Source organism: Cibotium barometz, chromosome 52 (assembly GCF_041138505.1).
Source record: "Cibotium barometz isolate CiBa-2024 chromosome 52, ASM4113850v1, whole genome shotgun sequence".
In the NCBI taxonomy this organism is placed as follows: Eukaryota; Viridiplantae; Streptophyta; class Polypodiopsida; order Cyatheales; family Cibotiaceae; genus Cibotium; species Cibotium barometz.
Genome location: NC_141097.1, coordinates 42982354 through 43003556, shown reverse-complemented (window position 1 = coordinate 43003556; position 21203 = coordinate 42982354). Strand labels below are relative to the sequence as shown.

Genomic DNA, 21203 nt, shown 5'->3' with positions numbered 1-21203 from the left:
CTTTTAATTCTTCTTTCTTTTATTCTAGAGATGGAGGAACAACCTAGATAAACCTGTGTATGTGATTTCCACCGGTTATTCAATCAATAGCATATGTTGTTCAGATTACTGGCTTCAAGTGGTCATCTTGTCTTCTAAACTTGTAATGGAGCTATTAATTTGCCAAAATAGGCGTAGTCACAATCCATGGTAAAGTTGCAGGAATCTGGGTCACAGTAGTCACAGTCCATGTAGTAACGGCAAATTTGACGGTGGAGGTACTACCATGTAGGCCTGTGAGAAAAGTATTGCAAAAGAGTTATTAATATAAAGATAATATTGTTCTTTAAAACAAACTTTTTCCATAGAAGCGCCTAGAATCACATGGGATAAATGTGACGCAACAGCGGAAGGCTTTGGTACCATACAAACTTTTTCCATAGAAGCGCCAAGAATCACATGGGATAAATCTGACGCAACACAGTGACACGCATCGGTCTCGCATTTGGGGTCTGTGCTTATATAATAGGATCAGAAACTCTGTGTTCATCATCGAACACCATTTTGCATTGCTAGCTGTAGCACACACACAGTATTAGCGTAGTATGGCCACCCCCCAGATTTCCACGCCTACTGGCAAGAGAGCCATCTTCTATCACACGGAGTGGTCCATCTATGCCCGCCAGTACTTCGTCAAGGATCTTCCCATCGACTACCTCGTCGACATCGCCTTCTCCTTCCTCAACGTGCGCTCCTCCGGTGAGGTGTACATCGCCGATGAGTGGGCCAGCATTCAGAACCCCTTCACGGATGGCAATGGTGTCGATCCTCAGAACAGCTGGAATTCTCCTGCCCAGGATCTGGGCATATTCGGCCAGTTCAAAAAGCTCCTCCAAGATCAGGGCAAGAAGTTCAACCTGTTCGTCGCCATCGGAGGCTGGACCTACTCCAGGTATTTCTCCGATGCCGTCTACACTGCTGAAACACGCACTACCTTTGTCACTTCTCTGAAGAAGATCCTGGATCAATATCCCATCTTCAACGGCATATCCATCGACTGGGAGTACGTGAGCGACGACGGGGTGAACTACGGCAACGACGGCAATGTGGTGAGGCCGGAGGACGGGGAGAACTTCATCCTTCTGCTGCAGCAGCTGCGAGAAGCCTTCCCGGGCTACACAATCGCGTCGTGCTGCAATGCCGCACCCGAGAAGAGCAACTGGCCCATCGAGAAGACGCATCCTCTGCTGGACGAGCTCCACGTGATGACCTACGACTTCCACGACGGCAACTGGGGCGAGACAACCTCTGCCCATCACACCAATCTGTATCACAGCTCTTATGGCAACTGGTCCGCCGATGAGGGCGCCAAGTTCTACCTGTCTAAAGGTGTTCCCGCTTCCAAGATCTTCATTGGGGGTGCTCTCTACTCCCGCGGGTTCAGCAACACGGATGGCATCGGCAAGCCCGCGAGCGGCGGATCTTCTCACACCTCGTGGGAGGCCGGAATTGTGGACTACAAGAAGCTGCCCTGGGAAGGGTCGGAGGAGCTGTGGGACGACGAGGCCAAGGCGCCCTACGCTTACCACCCCACTGACCGGGTGGTGGACACCTACGACAACGTGCAGTCCATCACTGAAAAGGCTCAGTACATCAAGGCCAACGACCTCGGGGGCATCCTGGTGTGGGAGACCTCGGGAGATTTCCCATACGCCCACGAGCGCTCCCTCATGAAAGCTCTTCACGACAACCTCACCCACGGCTGAGCAGCAACCAGCAGCTACTACTACTACTAATAATAATAAAACTAAGTAGCCATGTCTACTTGGGTGTCTGGTACTGGATGATCTAATTCTGCGTGTATTTCTCGAATTGATGGAAAGAGTGTAATTGCAAACTTGGAGTTATCATAGCTCTCTTGCTCTCCATATATGCAACATGCAATTGACGCATCCCTATAAGTGTAATCTGCGTGTGTTATAATGGACTAGTCGACGACCTGGAGGTTGCTGCGGTTTATAAAAATGAAATTGTGTCACAAAGTAAGTATCCGATAATAGCGTTAGGACGTATCTAAAGAGGTTCAATGAGTTCTTAAGAATTAAGGCCACATAGCGTTAGGACGTATCTAAAGAGGTTCAACGAGTTCTTAAGAATTAAGGCCACAGCCCTTTCCATAGCATTTTGATTCTCTCTCTCTCTCTCTCTCTCTCTCTCTCTCTCTCTCTCTCTCTCTCGTGCGTGTGCGTACACATATTTGTGTGAGTCTCTCCCTCTCTCTCTCTCTCGTGTACGTACAGATATTTGTGTGAGACTCTCTCTCTCACACGCACAAACTCACTCTCTCTTTTTTTAGTGTTCTTTCTCTCTCACACACACACGGGGCACACTTTAATTTTTTAAGTTTTACTTCAGAGTAATTTGACACTTCTCTGAAGGAATAAATGACATGTTTTTTCACTCATGTGGTGATATCTCTCTCTAATTGAATGTCAACATGAACATTTCCTTTGTCAACTTGGTTGTTTTGTGAATTTCTTGACATGTTTTTTCACTTATGTGGTTGTGATATATCTCTCTAATTGAATGTCCACATGAACATTTCCTCTAGCAATAAAAAGCAAAGGAGGGTGCTTGTTGACATTAATAGTAGCAGCGACTCCGATTCGGAGAGGACTCAGTCGGTCGACAACAGGCCGTTGGGGGAGCCCTCATGGGTTGGCATGGAGATTCCAGCATACTCTGTAGTAGCCGTGAAGACTCTGCCCAAAGGTCGTGCCCTTCCTAGACAGCCAAAGGCCACCGAGACTACCCAAGAGCCCAAATGGCCAGAGGCTACTCCGCAACACTGCCACCATAAGCGCACGTTTTTCAGGCCCCCACACGCATGGGCCGACCCCCCAACCTCTTCCGTGTGGTCCATGATGCAAAACCAACTCTGGCTTCAAAGTATTCTAGGAGATATGCCACTACCAGAAGTCGACAGAGCTGCTAATATGGAGGGCTCCATTTTCACGGAAATGCAAGGAAATTCTATGGGATTACAAGATGGAATGCCGCATGCAGTTCGTTGCCCTTGAAACGTTTCAAGAGGTGACGAAGGCCTACCTAGTCACTTCGTTTGAGGACACTAACCTCTATGCAATTCATGGAAAGCAAGTGACCATCACGACAAGGGACATGCAGTTCGCGCGATGAATTCGTGGAGAAAAAGGGCCGCAGAGATAGACCTTTTGATTTTTAATGTAATTGGTCTATCAAGTACAACTGTAACATTTTTGCAATTGTCAATGCAATATATCTTTTTGTCTGCGATTGTGTTTGATGCGATTGATTGGTTTTTTTTAAGTGTACCAAACAGGTGGGCCAGAAGGGTGCGAAAAAGGCCTGTGCGAAAGGCCCACACAGTGCATTTTCGCACCCCTCTAGCGTCTTTGGATTTCCATGTTTTCTGCAATGTTTGAGTTTCTCTAAAAGTAATGTCACATAAGCCGCATGATAATTGGATTTTACTAGCGAGACTTGTCAATGGTATTCATATTCCCAAAATCTTAGGTTTAAATACATATCCCTTCATTGAGAATGGTTTAAAATTTTACTTGTACTATAAGGATTCATTCTCTCTCTAGAATTTGCTAGGTTCATCATCACTGGTGTTTAGCCCTTAGTTTATTTAAAAAATTATCAAATTGAATCTAAGTTCAAGGAATTTATAGGTTGTTTTGAGTAAAACAATATCAAATAGATTTAAAAAAATGGGCCATGAGGGTGCGAAAAAGGCCGGTGTGGGAGGCCCGCACAAGGCATTTTCACACCCCTCTGGCCCCTTTGGATTTAAACCTAAGACAGTGTAAATTTTTGGAAATATTTAAACCAAAGATATAAAATGTTAATTTTTATAGTATGAATAATTTAATTGATTCACCCAAAAATTTATGAGTTAAAGTAAAGTTAACAAGTTAAACCAATTAAATCCGAGTCACTTTTGACGGTTGTTTTGAGTAAACAAATATCAAATAATGAAAATACAAGTAGGCTTGAAGGGCGCGAAAAAGGCATGTGCAAGAGGCCGCACAGGGCATCTTCACACCCCTCTAGCCCCTTTGGATTTTAACCTAAGACACAATGTAAATTTTTAGAAATATTTAAACCTAAGACACAAAATGTTAATTTTTACAGTATGACTAATTTAATTGATTCACCGAAACATGGCTAGTGGCATTTGCCCTAGATACACGTCTTGAATAGAAAGTGGCAGGCATGTGTTTTGGGAATGTCCAGCTGTAAGGAGCACCTAGTGCAAAATGACTAAGTGGATAGAGAGGGGTTTGAGTATGCAAACCATTTGGGAGGACTGGTTACTTGGAAGTGGGCAGTTAATGATTAGCTCAGTGGGTTGGTGTTTAACATTATGAGAACTTGCATCTTATGGTGGGAAATCTGGACTAGCAGAAATGAAATTGTGTTTTTTAGGGCTACATGTACAGGATTCCAGGATATTGAGATGATGTATAAATGTGTATACATGTGCTGGTCTGTATGTAATGTAAATAAAATTAGATCTCTGGAATTGGATTTGTTGATTCAAAACCTGCAGAGGAATATGCTTTGAGTGTTTCCCTGATTTTGGTTGAGCTTCATGCATACTAGGGTTCTCTCCCTAATGATGGATTGTTGGCTGCTCAGGTGAGGTGTTGGATTGAGAAGAAAAGGCCTGCAAGATTTGGCCCTAAAACTCAGAGATGGTACTGCAATAAGGAAAAATAGAGAGATCACAGATTTGTTGCCTTTATTGAGAACTCGATTGGCACTAGACCTACTGTCAAGATCTCATCCAAGTTTAATCAAGGTGTGCTCCAAAAACCCCCCTTTTATCCACATGTGTAGGTGGAGAGGATTCCCACCAACTCACCAAAAAGTGACATATAACTTAAACTGTTAACCAACATGAGCATATGACTGACCAAATAAAAGCTATACAAACTTGACAAATGTAGTTGCTAAGCTCCTCAAACATATATAACTCGACTGTTAGACTAAAAAACCCCAACCTATCCTAAACTCTGGTGACAAAAAAAAAAACTTACACAATAGAGTGAGAGAGTCTCTCCGTTCTCTTGTACGCTAGATCTTTTGCATTTTTGATTGGTTGGAAGAGTTTTATATTACCCCATTATGATGGCTTCCTAACTGATGAAATCTTGGCTTTAAGATATTTGGTAGTGTAGTGGATATAATGTTCTCCTACAATGCCTCTCCACACCGCACTTTTCACGAAACATGCATTCTCTTCCATTGTATTGCACCCTATTTTACTCTCCTGCACATAATTGTAATTCTTTCCTCACTTGCACCTTATAATTGCACTCTTATTGGTACTTTAACCTAAGGATTCACATACTTGTAATCATACTATTGCTAGCAAACTACGGTTATCACGCCCTTATAATTACACTATTGTTGGCACCTAGACTATGGTCACATGGCTTTGCAATTGCACTATTGTTGGCACCTTAGACTATGGTTTCACATCCCTACAATCCAACTTTATTGGCACATTAGACTATCATTTCATCACTCACTCTCTCTCTCTCTCTCTCTCTCTCTATATATATATATATACACACACACACACACACACACACACACACACACACACACACAATATAAGGGCACTGTATATAAAAGCAATCCAAAAGCAAACAAAGACTGCACTTGCACATCTTCAAAAACATTCTCCAATCAAATGCTTCCTTCAGTGCACAAAGATAGGTATAAATGTAGTCTCTTACATTTGCAAACTACCATTTACATTCAAATTCTTCGACATGCCATTTGCAAAACCTCCTTGTAGACAACATTGGTTGTGAAGAGCTCATTTGAACCTATTGTGTCACTTTTATATTCCACAATATGCTTTACACACACTTTCACTACATTGGATGATCTAACACATGACACACACATTGGAGAGAGAGAGAGAGGGAGAGAGAGAGAGAGAGAGAGATCGAGAGAGAGATGCTCACCAGGACAAACTCCACAGATGCTCGGAGGGGACAAAGGCCAAGAAGAGCTCCAACAGCAAGCACGTCCACCAAAGTCTGCATGCCAAAAAAAAGCCCATCTACCACGACATAGTGACACAGAGAGAGAGAGAGAGAGAGAGAGAGAGAGAGAGAGAGGGAGAGAGAGAGAGAGAGATGCTCACCAGGGGACACAGCAGAAGCCGCGCAAGGAGTTGGACAAAGCGCAATCGGGAGTTGGCAGAAAAAAACGTGAAGAGCTCCCTGAGTGTAAGGTGCAAATCGAAGGGGAGCGGACCACATCGATAAGGGGTGGTGACACCTGCAACGTCCTCTGCAACCGACCACCCAGCATCGAATAGGGGCAGCGTGGACACGATGGAGCTCTGGCAGAGGCGGCATGGGCATGGACATGCGCCTAGGAACTCAACACGTGGATGGCTCGCCACCCCCATTATTTTGTGACACGTGTCGTAAAAGAAAGAAGCCCGGTTAAATATAGAAAGATAAGCCAATTATACTATTCATGACGGTGAAATGCTAGCTAACTAGACTTGATCATGAAACTTCATCTATCCAAAGATTCTAGGCAATGGTACAACTAATGTACGAGGCTGTAAGACGTTTTAAGAGAGTGGGACAACTTTTCTTTTTCTTTAAGTAAAAAGTACAAGTAATGCATGTCTTATAGGAGATTGGACCACTTTTCTTTACATGAGTAAGATACCCCTTGCGTGAGTTACAATTGTAAAAAATGTGGTTCCACTCTCCCACTCCTCTCTTACAATGTATGGGATGTGTCATCACATATTTCCACTCTCTTAAAATATCATTGAGTGGTCCCATTCCCTCCTCTTGATTTTTTTGGCTCCATTAAAGATTCGTTTCTTTTCACTCTTTTAATTCTTCTTTCTTTTATTCTAGAGATGGAGGAACAACCTAGATAAACCTGTGTATGTGATTTCCACCGGTTATTCAATCAATAGCATATGTTGTTCAGATTACTGGCTTCAAGTGGTCATCTTGTCTTCTAAACTTGTAATGGAGCTATTAATTTGCCAAAATAGGCGTAGTCACAATCCATGGTAAAGTTGCAGGAATCTGGGTCACAGTAGTCACAGTCCATGTAGTAACGGCAAATTTGACGGTGGAGGTACTACCATGTAGGCCTGTGAGAAAAGTATTGCAAAAGAGTTATTAATATAAAGATAATATTGTTCTTTAAAACAAACTTTTTCCATAGAAGCGCCTAGAATCACATGGGATAAATGTGACGCAACAGCGGAAGGCTTTGGTACCATACAAACTTTTTCCATAGAAGCGCCAAGAATCACATGGGATAAATCTGACGCAACACAGTGACACGCATCGGTCTCGCATTTGGGGTCTGTGCTTATATAATAGGATCAGAAACTCTGTGTTCATCATCGAACACCATTTTGCATTGCTAGCTGTAGCACACACACAGTATTAGCGTAGTATGGCCACCCCCCAGATTTCCACGCCTACTGGCAAGAGAGCCATCTTCTATCACACGGAGTGGTCCATCTATGCCCGCCAGTACTTCGTCAAGGATCTTCCCATCGACTACCTCGTCGACATCGCCTTCTCCTTCCTCAACGTGCGCTCCTCCGGTGAGGTGTACATCGCCGATGAGTGGGCCAGCATTCAGAACCCCTTCACGGATGGCAATGGTGTCGATCCTCAGAACAGCTGGAATTCTCCTGCCCAGGATCTGGGCATATTCGGCCAGTTCAAAAAGCTCCTCCAAGATCAGGGCAAGAAGTTCAACCTGTTCGTCGCCATCGGAGGCTGGACCTACTCCAGGTATTTCTCCGATGCCGTCTACACTGCTGAAACACGCACTACCTTTGTCACTTCTCTGAAGAAGATCCTGGATCAATATCCCATCTTCAACGGCATATCCATCGACTGGGAGTACGTGAGCGACGACGGGGTGAACTACGGCAACGACGGCAATGTGGTGAGGCCGGAGGACGGGGAGAACTTCATCCTTCTGCTGCAGCAGCTGCGAGAAGCCTTCCCGGGCTACACAATCGCGTCGTGCTGCAATGCCGCACCCGAGAAGAGCAACTGGCCCATCGAGAAGACGCATCCTCTGCTGGACGAGCTCCACGTGATGACCTACGACTTCCACGACGGCAACTGGGGCGAGACAACCTCTGCCCATCACACCAATCTGTATCACAGCTCTTATGGCAACTGGTCCGCCGATGAGGGCGCCAAGTTCTACCTGTCTAAAGGTGTTCCCGCTTCCAAGATCTTCATTGGGGGTGCTCTCTACTCCCGCGGGTTCAGCAACACGGATGGCATCGGCAAGCCCGCGAGCGGCGGATCTTCTCACACCTCGTGGGAGGCCGGAATTGTGGACTACAAGAAGCTGCCCTGGGAAGGGTCGGAGGAGCTGTGGGACGACGAGGCCAAGGCGCCCTACGCTTACCACCCCACTGACCGGGTGGTGGACACCTACGACAACGTGCAGTCCATCACTGAAAAGGCTCAGTACATCAAGGCCAACGACCTCGGGGGCATCCTGGTGTGGGAGACCTCGGGAGATTTCCCATACGCCCACGAGCGCTCCCTCATGAAAGCTCTTCACGACAACCTCACCCACGGCTGAGCAGCAACCAGCAGCTACTACTACTACTAATAATAATAAAACTAAGTAGCCATGTCTACTTGGGTGTCTGGTACTGGATGATCTAATTCTGCGTGTATTTCTCGAATTGATGGAAAGAGTGTAATTGCAAACTTGGAGTTATCATAGCTCTCTTGCTCTCCATATATGCAACATGCAATTGACGCATCCCTATAAGTGTAATCTGCGTGTGTTATAATGGACTAGTCGACGACCTGGAGGTTGCTGCGGTTTATAAAAATGAAATTGTGTCACAAAGTAAGTATCCGATAATAGCGTTAGGACGTATCTAAAGAGGTTCAATGAGTTCTTAAGAATTAAGGCCACATAGCGTTAGGACGTATCTAAAGAGGTTCAACGAGTTCTTAAGAATTAAGGCCACAGCCCTTTCCATAGCATTTTGATTCTCTCTCTCTCTATCTCTCTCGTGCGTGTGCGTACGCATATTTGTGTGAGTCTCTCCCTCTCTCTCTCTCTCTCGTGTACGTACAGATATTTGTGTGAGTCTCTCTCACACGCACAAACTCACTCTCTCTTTTTTTAGTGTTCTTTCTCTCTCGCACACACACGGGGCACAGAAATTTAATTTTTTAGGTTTTACTTCAGAGTAATTTGACACTTCTCTGAAGGAATAAATGACATGTTTTTCACTTATGTGGTTGTGATATCTCTCTCTAATTGAATGTCTACATGAACATTTCCTTTGTCAACTTGGTTGTTTTGTGAATTTCTTGACACGTTTTTTCACTTATGTGGTTGTGATATCTCTCTCTGATTGAATGTCCACATGAACATTTCCTCTAGGAGTAAAAAGCAAAGGAGGGTGCTTGTTGATAAAGATGACATTGATAGTAGCAGTGACTCCGATTCGGAGAGGACTCAGTCGATCGACAACAATCCGTTGGGGGAGCCCTCATGGGTTGGCATGGAGATTCCAGCATACTCGGTAGTAGCCATGCCCAAAGGTCGTGCCCCTCTAGACAGCCAGAGGCCACCGAGACTACCCAAGAGCCCAAATGGCCAGAGGCTATACTCCGCAACAATGCCACAATAAGAGCATGTTTTTCAGGCCCCCACACGCGTGGGCCGACCCCCCAACCTCTTCCGTGTGGTCCATGATGCAAAACCAACTCTGGCTTCAAAGTATTCCAAGAGATATGCCACTACCAGAAGTCGATAGAGCTGCTAATCTGGAGGGCTCCATTTGCATGGACATGCAAGGAAATTCTATGCGATTACAAGATGGAATGCCGCATGTAGTCCGTTGCCCTTGAAACGTTTCAGGAGGTGACGAAGGCCTACCTGGTCACTCCGTTTGAGGACACTAACCTCTATGCAATTCATGCAAAGCAAGTAACCATCACGACAAAGGACATGCAGTTCGCACGATGAATTCGTGGAGAAAAAGGGCCGCAGAGATAGACCATTTGATTTTTAATGTAATTGGTCTATCAAGTACAAATGTAACATTTTTGCAATTGTCAATGCAATATATCTTTTTGTCTTTGTTTCATAGTTTGCGATTGTGTTTGATGCAATTGATTGGTTTTTTTTAAAATTGTACCAAACAAGTGGGCCAGAAGGGTGCGAAAAAGGCCTATGCGGAAGGCCCACACAGTGCATTTTCACACCCCTCTGGCCTCTTTGGATTTCCATGTTTTCTGCAATGTTTGAGTTTTTCTAAAAGTAATGTCACATAAGCCGCATGATAATTGGATTTTACTAGCGAGACCTATCAATGGTATTCATATTCCCAAAATCTTAGGTTTAAATACATATCCCTTCATTGAGAATGGTTTAAAATTTTACTTGTACTATAAGGATTCATTCTCTCTCTAGAATTTGCTAGGGTTCACTGGTGTTTAGCCCTTAATTTAAAAATCTATCAAATTAAATCTAAGTTCAAGGAATTTTTATCAAATTAAATCTAAGTTCAAGGAATTTATAGGTTTTTTTTAGTAAAACAATATCAAATAGACTAAAAAAAGTGGGCCAAGAGGGTGCAAAAAAGGCCGGTGCGGGAGGCCCGCACAAGGCATTTTCACACCCCTCTGGCCCCTTTGGATTTAAACCTAAGACACTATAAATTTTTTGAAATATTTAAACCTAAGACACAAAATGTTAATTTTTATAGTACGAATAATTTAATTGATTCACCCAAAAATTTATGAGTTAAAGTAAAGTTAACAAGTTAAACCAATTAAATCCGAGTCAATTTGACGGTTGTTTTGAGTAAACAAATATCAAATAAATGAAAATACAAGTAGGCTTGAAGGGCGTGAAAAAGGCATGTGTAAGAGGCCGCACAGGGCATTTTCGCACCCCTCTAGCCCCTTTGGATTTTAACCTAAGACACAATGTAAATTTTTAGAAATATTTAAGCCTAAGACACAAAATGTTAATTTTTACAATATGACTAATTTAATTGATTCACCGAAACATGGCTAGTGGCATTTGCCCTAGATGCAGGTCTTCAATAGAAAGTGGCAAGCATGTGTTTTGGGAATGTCCAGCCATAAGGAGCACCTGGTGCAAAATGACTAAGTGGATAGAGAGGGGTTTGAGTCTGCAGACCTTTTTGGAGGACTGGTTAATTGGAAGTGGGCAGTTAATGATGAGCTCAGTGGGTTGGTGTTTAACATTATCATAACTTGCATCTTATGGGAAATCTGGACTACTAGAAACGAAATTGTGTTTTTTAGGGCTACATGTACAAGATTCCAGGATATTGAGATGATGTATAAATGTGTATACATGTGCTGGTCTGTATGTAATGTAAATAAAATTAGATCTCTGGAATTGGATTTGTTGATTCAAAACCTGCAGAGGAATATGCCTTGAGTGTTTCCCTGATTTTGGCTGAGCTTCATGCATACTAGGGTTCTCTCCCTAATGATGGATTGTTGGCTGCAGGTGAGGTGTTGGATTGAGAAGAAAAGGCCTGCAAGATTTGGCCCTAAAACTCAGAGATGGTACTACAATAAGGAAAAATAGACAGATCACACATTTATTGCCTTTATTGAGAACCCAGTTGGCACTAGACCTACTGCTGTCAAGATCTCATCCAAGTTTAATCAAGGTGTGCTCCACACCAACATGAGCATATAACTGACCAAATAAAAGCTATACAAACTTGACAAATGTAGTTGCTAAGCTCCTCAAACATATATAACTCGACTATTAGACTAAAAACACCCCAACCTATCCTATACTCTCGTGACAAAAAAAAAACCCACACAATAGAGTGGGAGAGTCTCTCCACTCTCTTGTATGCTAGATCTCTTGCATTTTTGATTGGTTGGAGGAGTTTTAAATTACCCCATTATGATGGCTTCCTAACTGATGAAATCTTGGCTTTAAGATATTGGTAGTGTAGTGGATATAATGTTCTCCTACAATGCCTCTCCAAACCGCACTTTTCGTGAAACATGCATTCTCTTCCATTGTATTGCACCCTATTTTACTCTCCTGCACATAATTGTAATTCTTTCCTCACTTGCACCTTATAATTGCACTCTTATTGGTACTTTAAGCTAAGTATGCACATACTTGTAATCATACTATTGCTAGCAAACTACGGTTATAACGCCCTTATAATTACACTATTGTTGGCACCTAGACTATGGTCACATGGCTTTGCAATTGCACTATTGTTGGCACCTTAGACTATGGTTTCACATCCCTACTATGGTTTCACCTAGACTATGGTCACATGGCTTTGCAATTGCACTATTGTTGGCACCTTAGACTATGGTTTCACATCCCTACAATCGAACTTTATTGGCACTTTAGACTATCATTTCATCACTTTAATACTCATACATGCACTTGTAAATGGTGCCTCTTTGTCTTAATACCTGTTGTTACATTCCCGTAACGCCGCTACGGGCATTACCACAAGAGGGGACGGCCTCTGGCTCACCACCCTGCCATAGAGGAAGAATGAGGATTGCCCCTCATCCCCCAGGCTATATAGTGTGTGGCCTGCCGTCCACACTAGCCTGGCCGCCCATGACTCCGCATGGGCGTCCTCTCCCACTGAACCCCGGACATGGCCATCCGGTCTGCTGTCGGTCACAGGCATTACAGCCTACGTGACATTACCCCCCCCTTAAGAAGAGTTTTCGTCCTCGAAAACAAACTGGGGAAACCTTTTGGAAATTGCACTACGGCGTTCCCAGGTTGCTACTCCTAATCCCTATCCGTCTATTTAACAAGTACCTCCTGGTACACTTTATGTCGGGTTTGTCTGTCACGATACTATAGAATCTTTTCAGATTCATGTGATATCTTTGGTGGCTCACAAGTCCACCAAAATCTCTAGAGAAACTGCGTTCTCTAACCCGTGAACTGATTTCTTCAGTTTACTGACATGGAAGACAGGATGAACTTGAGAACTATCCAGTAACTCAAGTTTGTATGCTACGTCCCCAATCTTCTTAAGGACCTTGAAAGGACCGCAATATCTAGGAGAAAGTTTATCACACTTTCCCGTTCGCATGGTTGCTGACTGCGCAGGAACCTTTAAAAATACAAAGTCACCTTCTGCAAAGGTCACTTGTCTGCGTCCTTTATCGGCAAATGTGTTAGCGCGATCCTGTGCGCTACGGATGCTCTCGCGTGCAGCTTTGAGCATATCATTCATTTATTCAAGGAACTCCTTGACAGATTGAATCTTCTTCTTATCTAGGCCTACAGCCATCGGAGATCTCGGCTGGAATCCATACATTAACATGAATGGTGTAAATCCAGTCGCTGAGTGTTTGGAGCTGTTATAGGCAAACTCCAATAAGGGCAAGTACTCTTCCCAATTAGATTGCTTCTTACTGACATAAGAACGCAACATATCCTCGAGTATTTGGTTAACCCTTTCTGTTTGACCATCAGACTCCGGACGATCTACCGTACTCATACTCAGAGTAGTATCCAATTTTTTGAAGATTTCCCTCCAAAAATGACTGTTGAACTTTATATCTCTATCTGACACTATATCTGCGGGCAGGCCATATAGCTTGTAGAGATGTTCAATAAAGAGTTTTGCCAACTCTGGCGTTTTTACAGTTTTCTTCGTGGTAATAAACTTTGCTAGTTTAGTTGTCCCCACTACTACCCACACCGAGTCATTCCCTCGACTCGTCTTGGGTAAGCCGGTAATGAAATCCATGGAAATGCTTTCCCATTTCCCTTGAGGAATCTCTAGCGGATGGAGTAGTCCTCCAACTTTAAGACGTTCTGTTTATTGACTTGGCACTTACTGCATTTCAGCACATAAGTCTGGACGTTCTTAAACAAACTAGGCCAATAAAACTGTCTTTTTACTAGTGCATAGGTCTTCTGAATCCCAGGATGACCCACACTTGGACTATCAAAACTATACTCCGAAGACTCGGCTAGCCTCTCCGGACTAACTCTCGCCTCGCTACCCGCTGCACCTACGGCCAGTCTCTCCGGACTAGCATTACATGCCGGCGAGGAAGGTGGGCACGGCTGTGACAAAGTGCGTACGCGTACAGTACACCAGACCTCTGTAAAGACAGGATCATGCTCACACAAGCCATGATTTGGTATTTCAACCAAAACCTTAAGGCAAATTTCATACCTTGATTTTGCATCATGTCATTAGCACAGAAGCTAATGTACTGGAGAGCACTCTAGTAGCGCAAGTTCTTAGACTATGCTACTAGATATCTGAGACTACGCTACCATGTTGCGTCACCAACTCGTTAAAACTTCTCCTTGGAAAGCTCTACGGCCATAGGAGAAATAAACTAGAGCCAATCTAATCATGCATCACAAGGATTAGTTCCAAAGCTGAGAGATACTTTCTCTCTTAGAGTAACATTGTTGCACAAGCACATGCTCTAGAATTTTGTTGAGTTTCTAACTACCATCAATATACGGATGGTTAAACTCCACTCTAACTCAGAGTAAATGTAAGTTTTGAAGATTTCCCTTCAAATATAACAATCAAACTTCTTATCTCTTATGCCATACTATCTTTGCGGGGGCCATATAGTATGCAGAGATGTTTGATAAAGATTCTGGCACCACTACGGGTGTCTGGAGTTACATCCAATCACTTACAACTCTTTGTTGCTATTACCAGACATATCCATTCAAGTATTGTCTGGACTCACACAACTATTCGAGTTTATGTGATATTTGAGGATATCCCTCCTTTCCCTCAAGAAAGATTTTTATCCTCAAAAACTCTACTGTCAAGCGGACTACGCGCTAGTGTCATAGGTCCAAGAACAAATCTAGACCATGTTTAATATCATATGTTATATCTCGAGTCCTTCCAAGAAACTTTTAAACATCTTGCAACGAAGATGTGGTATAGTGTCTACGCATATATGGTGGTACTATTGATAAACTGCTTTGCAACAGATCAGTGGTTTCACACTTGTAACAAAGTGCTTCATTGTTGCATATTATTACCCTTCATAAGTGGTTACACACTTATGAATCATTTGGGTGGGTTTTACCATCTGTCAAGAAAAATTCCAAACTACTAATAACCACATTATCAATCCACAGATAATGACTGAGCTTGCTGTGAAGCCATAGGTTGCTAGATAATTGATGGTAACTACACAAGTCCAATGTCTCATTACATCATACATTCAATATAAATGCAAACATCATAGTACTTCGTGATGATGAACTTAGGAATTTCATCCTATCCCTGTTTGGTGTTGGTATGAAGTACAACTATGAGAACATTATTTGCTGCCTCCTCATCATAGCGGCAAAGCTACCTACCCATCACAGGTGGCAATCTCTACCAAGCTATAACCAATGACAAGCAAATAAACGAGTACTCTTGTAAGAACTTCATAACCATATCTCACACCCAACTCATAATCACTACGGATTAAATGCCAGGGCTTGCAAAATTGAATGTTATCTGATAGGTAGAGGGGATCATCAAACTACGGATGACCTCGACAACTCACTAGGACTAGTGATGTGTAACTTTTAAGTTACTCCACTCTCCTTGCTTATTCCATACCATCGAACAAATCGGTCCCTCGATTTGAGCAACGTCAACATATTTATGAGTACCTCGATACTCATGGATTGTGGTTCGGTAATTTAAAATGTTGATCTAGAGTATCTTTCACTCGAGGATCTTAATTTTATTAGCAGCTATGTATTAGTAGTGAGTAACTACGTACCCACTATCATCACACTAGTAGCTCCATACTAGTCTATGAGTAACTCCGTACCCAATGGCGTACCTCCCCCGAGTGGGAGTACCATATACAACCATCTATAACAAGATGATTAAGTCACTTGTGCTAAGAAGTGACTACACAAATTGATTCCTCCATTGCACATTGCAGTGCAAATTCTGGTATTACAACACGAATTTCTGGACGTCCTTATCATAGAGGTCAACTTAAAAACTAGTGCATAGGTCTTGTGGAGTCTCGGCCGACCTAACCACACCACTGGTGACTTCCTACAAAAAATGTGGCGCCGAAGTCACCACCTATGTACTTTAACTCCGTAAAGTACATGGTCTTCATCTATCATCTATGGAAAGTTGTAAAACATTCCTGCGATGGATTTTTATCACCCTAAAATTATTGTGCACTATTTTAGTGTGAAGAGCTTTTTTCCTGGGTACCATGGTTCACCCCAAGCTCATCTTTTGCTAAATTCTCCGATTTAACAAAAGATATATCTGCCTCCGAACACTCCAGTTCAGCCCCAGACTTTGAGTTTACTTCTTAACAGTCCGGTTAAGTCAAAACTCACCAGATACAGTAGGATTTACCACTAAGCTCTCCGGCTTAGCCTTCTATCCTAACTCAGCCCAAGTTTATGTACACTTCATATGTCGGATCCGATACTAACAACAACCAGGCTCATCTGGAGTGAGATACTACTCACTATTGCCATGTAAAACCTCATAAATCCTAGAAATGCTCCACTCATTTCCTAGGGGTCATACAACTTATAGGGTTTACACGCACATGAACTTGTAAGCAAAATAGCCTGTCATGCAATATTACAATTGCTTATGTAAGAAAGTAATATATTTTCCAAATTCATATGGTAGCAACTAAAATGTGCTCACAATCGCACACTTATGTTGAACATAGGCAAGACTACACTTGCAAAATGCTATAGGGCATCCCCCATGCATGAAATTGTCCAACCAACTAGTCTTACTGCTAACCTCTAGATTTAGATCACTCCGGAACTAAATCACTCTGTTAGCACTAGCACACCATCATGGTCTTGCTACCTAGAGCTTCTCCGAACTCTATAAAACTGGGTTTTATCCCAACTTATGGCTATATTTGGTAATTTTCAAAGTCCAAATTTTATCTTGCACACTTTATCACTACAGACAAGTGTACATACAGACCTGCCAAAGAGTCAAGTTACATGCACAAGCCTTGGCGTCCCATTCCACCCAGACTACAATTGATTCCGTGAGAATTTGATGTCCCATACCATCAAATTACCACTCAACCAATTGATGTGACATATAAAAAGGCTCTTTCCCCCCTCGAAAGATCACCACAAACTCTCGAGCAGTGGGATGTCAACGCATGGCAATAAAAAGAAGAGAAAACCATGCTAGTAAGTTTAAGAACAGTTCTCTTCGATCAAATTGTATAAGGGCATTGAGCATTACATCTCAAGACTATACCCCTTCAGATTTGTTTGTCACTACAAAACAAACACAAATTTGTCCGAACAAAACTTTAACTCTAGCAAGACGACGCTCGCAAAAGTGGAAATTGAAATCTGGCGAGGCTACGCTCCCAGAGTCTAACACTAGTCATGTCTAGAGAGTACGTTGCTAATGGGGTCATGTGATCAAGGCTACTAGCGGGTAATCGACAAACGCGACCTCAATCCTAGCTATCTTAAATGCCATTGACCAATTTTAGAAGTCATGACCATGGCAAGACTGCGCTTGCAAAAGTGTCTCTACGGACTACATTTGTTCGTCACAATGGACCACATCCAAGTAGACATTTTTCATTGGGTCTAAGCACATTGGAGCCACGAACTTCTTCTTGTGGACTTTCAACAAGAACAATGTGTTTGATCTGCTCTCATATTACTTTGTGGTAAACCACATGGTTAAACCACTAACAGAGAGAATTTATATCATGTATTTATGTATTGTCAACAAATACTTCTCGAACTACGCGGGAACATTACCATCGATTTCCCTCTTGCCACCTTAAAAAAAATTCTAGTGCACTACGGCACAATGTGGGTATGAGTGCACTTATGACGTGACACCAACATGTGCACGCCATGACATGACTTGTGTGTGCAAGACTGTCAATGGTTCAGCAGACATGGGCACGCTACGGCACCCTTAGACGTACGTGCACTGCACGAGCAAGTGCGTTATGCCACAAATGGCCAGGGTGCACTACGGCACGACTACATGAGGGTATACGTACACTACGACACGATTGGGTTGGACTCTACCAATGCGTCCACAACTGGTACCAAACATTGGAGGATGCAGGCATTGCGCATAGGCAAGGTGTAAAGACTATTGTCGCAATCATTTTCTACATTAGAGCCAGTGGAGGAGTGTCGATCGACTCCAGCATAAACGTGGGCTATGTCACAATTATGATATGGGCACTAGCCTTACTCTCATGGGAAACACCCACTTTTTTTTTCTTTTTTTTTTTTCCTGGCCGTTGCAGCGTTGGTTGGCTGCTGCTGATGGCGGGCCGGTCGGCTGCCGTTGCCCCTGGCTGGCCGGCGTTGGCTGGCCGCTGCCGCCGTCGCCGCCTGGTTGGTTGGCTGGCCGGCCTGGCTGGCTACGCAGCACAGGCGCCCCCTTCAGTTGTGGCTTTTGCATTCGTAGCAACGGGCGCTCTTCGCCTCCAGCAGCATCTCCACACGGTGGGTCGGTAGCTTTGCCTTTACAAGACAAGCCCCTTCAACACAAGGTCTTCGCAGCCTGGGCTGGCCATTTGCCCTGGGCTTGCTTCGCCCCACACACACGGCGCATTACTAGCAACGGGCGCTCTTCGCCTCCAGCAGCATCTCCACACGGTGGGTCTCTTTCGTGGGTTGGTTTTCGCCCCTCACCCCCACACAGAGTTTCGATTTTCGCTGGGGGCTGCTCTTCGCCCCTTCAAGGCGGGTTCCCCACTCAGCCCCTTCAAGGCGGATTTACCCAGTCAGCGCAAGTCTCCATGGGCTCTGCGCCCCCCCCTTGATTTTCCTTACTGTGTGTGACGGGGAGAGAGAGAGAGAGAGAGATAGAGAGAGTTCTTCCCCTCCATTCTTCCATGGCTACCTCCCTCCACACCCTCCATTCAAGATAACGATAAGGAGACGAATGGTCGAAAACCATCGAGTGGGCTCCGGTCCCCCGTGCACGCGCGGACTCTCACGATTCCCTCGAACCATGCTCTGATACCAGTGTTGCATTCCCGTAACGCCGCTACGGGCATTACCACAAGAGGGGACGGCCTCTGGCTCACCACCCAGCCATAGAGGAAGAATGAGGATTGCCCCTCATCCCCCAGGCTATATAGTGTGTGGCCTGCCGTCCACACTAGCCTGGCCGCCCATGACTCCGCATGGGCGTCCTCTCCCACTGAACCCCGGACATGGCCCCTTCAAGGCGGGTTCCCCACTCAGCCCCTTCAAGGCGGATTTACCCAGTCAGCGCAAGTCTCCATGGGCTCTGCGCCCCCCCCTTGATTTTCCTTACTGTGTGTGACGGGGAGAGAGAGAGAGAGAGAGATAGAGAGAGTTCTTCCCCTCCATTCTTCCATGGCTACCTCCCTCCACACCCTCCATTCAAGATAACGATAAGGAGACGAATGGTCGAAAACCATCGAGTGGGCTCCGGTCCCCCGTTCACGCGCGGACTCTCACGATTCCCTCGAACCATGCTCTGATACCAGTGTTGCATTCCCGTAACGCCGCTACGGGCATTACCACAAGAGGGGACGGCCTCTGGCTCACCACCCAGCCATAGAGGAAGAATGAGGATTGCCCCTCATCCCCCAGGCTATATAGTGTGTGGCCTGCCGTCCACACTAGCCTGGCCGCCCATGACTCCGCATGGGCGTCCTCTCCCACTGAACCCCGGACATGGCCATCCGGTTTGCCGTCGGTCACAGGCATTACAGCCTACGTGACACCTGTATACCATGCTTAAATATCGCTTTAGCATGTTAACCTCTCCTTTTGAGGATTTTTTTCATGACTAGGCCCATTTGTTGTTATGGTTTATTTTTTGGTGGCTTTGCTTCTTTCTTAGTTAATGTATGTTTGCTAAGTTAATGTCATATGTTTGGAAAGAGGAATGGCACCTAGGAAGTCTAGCAAGGGCAAGGAGTCCATGGAATAGATACTCCTAGCGAAGGGGATACCTCTCCTATTGAAGATTTAGGATACCCCTTGTAGCATGTGGATCAAGTCATAAGTTTCCTCCCCTATGATTGATTTACATGTCTGATATAGTTGGTTCTTTAAATTTAAGATAATGTATTACTTGAATAACCTTGAGAAAGGAGAGTTATGAGATGCTATTTTGATTGCTTGGATTCTATAAGTTTGAGTTATATCTCACCTCCATTTTTGAATAGTCTTATGACTTAATGCAGTCTTTTGTCCTCATGTTTCTCTAGTACCATGACTCAGTGTTAAGTAAACAAACAAACTCCACCAAAACCCTAGGCCAGGGCTATGTGAGGTGATCTGGTTAGATTAGATATATGCATAATAGCCAGGGATCCTTTTGTTTAGGGGACCCTATATGAGGCATTGGAATCATGGACATTGTATCCTTTTTTATCATTATACTTTCTTGAGTACTTTTACTCTTTGGAGCTCTCAGCATCCATGGTGGACTTCTCCCTTTTGAGAAGCTATGTGTGTACTCCATTATTGAGTGCCGTAGGTGCTACTCCCTATGATGAGTGGAACATGTGTGTACGTACTCCATGCTAATGAGTGCAGTCCTTAGGTTTTCTCCATTGCATTGGTATCAAAGCTCCTCCATTGCATTGATATTAGAGCCCTTGGCTTAGGTCCTTGCTTAGGGAGTGATTAGTATTAATTATTTTTTAATTTAATTTTCACACAGTTTTCAGATTTGCTAATTTCTTATTTAACAGGATTAGCAAAGAAATTTTTATTAATCATTTTTGAATTTGTATTAAATACTATTTTTAGAACCCTAATCCAGTTTATTGTTTGATTCTTGAACTTCTTGATCTTCTTGATCTTGATTTTTGAATTAGGATTTATAGAGATTTTAGCAACCAAAATTAAGATATTTTCTTGCATTATCTTGCTTAGAGAGCTTACAGTTTTAATTATTAATCCATTAAGCCTCTATTTCTGTCCTATTTTCTAAAATCTTGGAGTTCTTGGAGCAGATTTACAAGAATCTTGGTTTCTTAAGAAATTTTGCAAAAAATTTCATTGCAGTTTTCAAAAAGATTGGTGCAAACTGTGCAGAATATTCAGATCACAAAGTTTATGCAGAGAGTATAGTTTGCTGTACTACTACAGACATCAAG

The 21203-nt window shown here is 43.7% G+C and overlaps 2 protein-coding genes across 2 annotated transcripts; both read left to right on the top strand.

Annotated features, from left to right (window-relative positions):
• The first annotated feature begins 498 nt into the window (after positions 1-498).
• On the top strand, positions 499-1886 carry LOC147609149 (endochitinase 1-like). Its single transcript, XM_086788269.1, has one exon. The coding sequence runs from the start codon at positions 585-587 to the stop codon at positions 1743-1745; it is 1161 nt and encodes a 386-aa protein (XP_086644395.1). The 5' UTR covers positions 499-584; the 3' UTR covers positions 1746-1886.
• Positions 1887-7396: 5510 nt separating this feature from the next.
• On the top strand, positions 7397-8784 carry LOC147609148 (endochitinase 1-like). Its single transcript, XM_086788268.1, has one exon. The coding sequence runs from the start codon at positions 7483-7485 to the stop codon at positions 8641-8643; it is 1161 nt and encodes a 386-aa protein (XP_086644394.1). The 5' UTR covers positions 7397-7482; the 3' UTR covers positions 8644-8784.
• The last annotated feature ends 12419 nt before the right edge of the window (positions 8785-21203 follow it).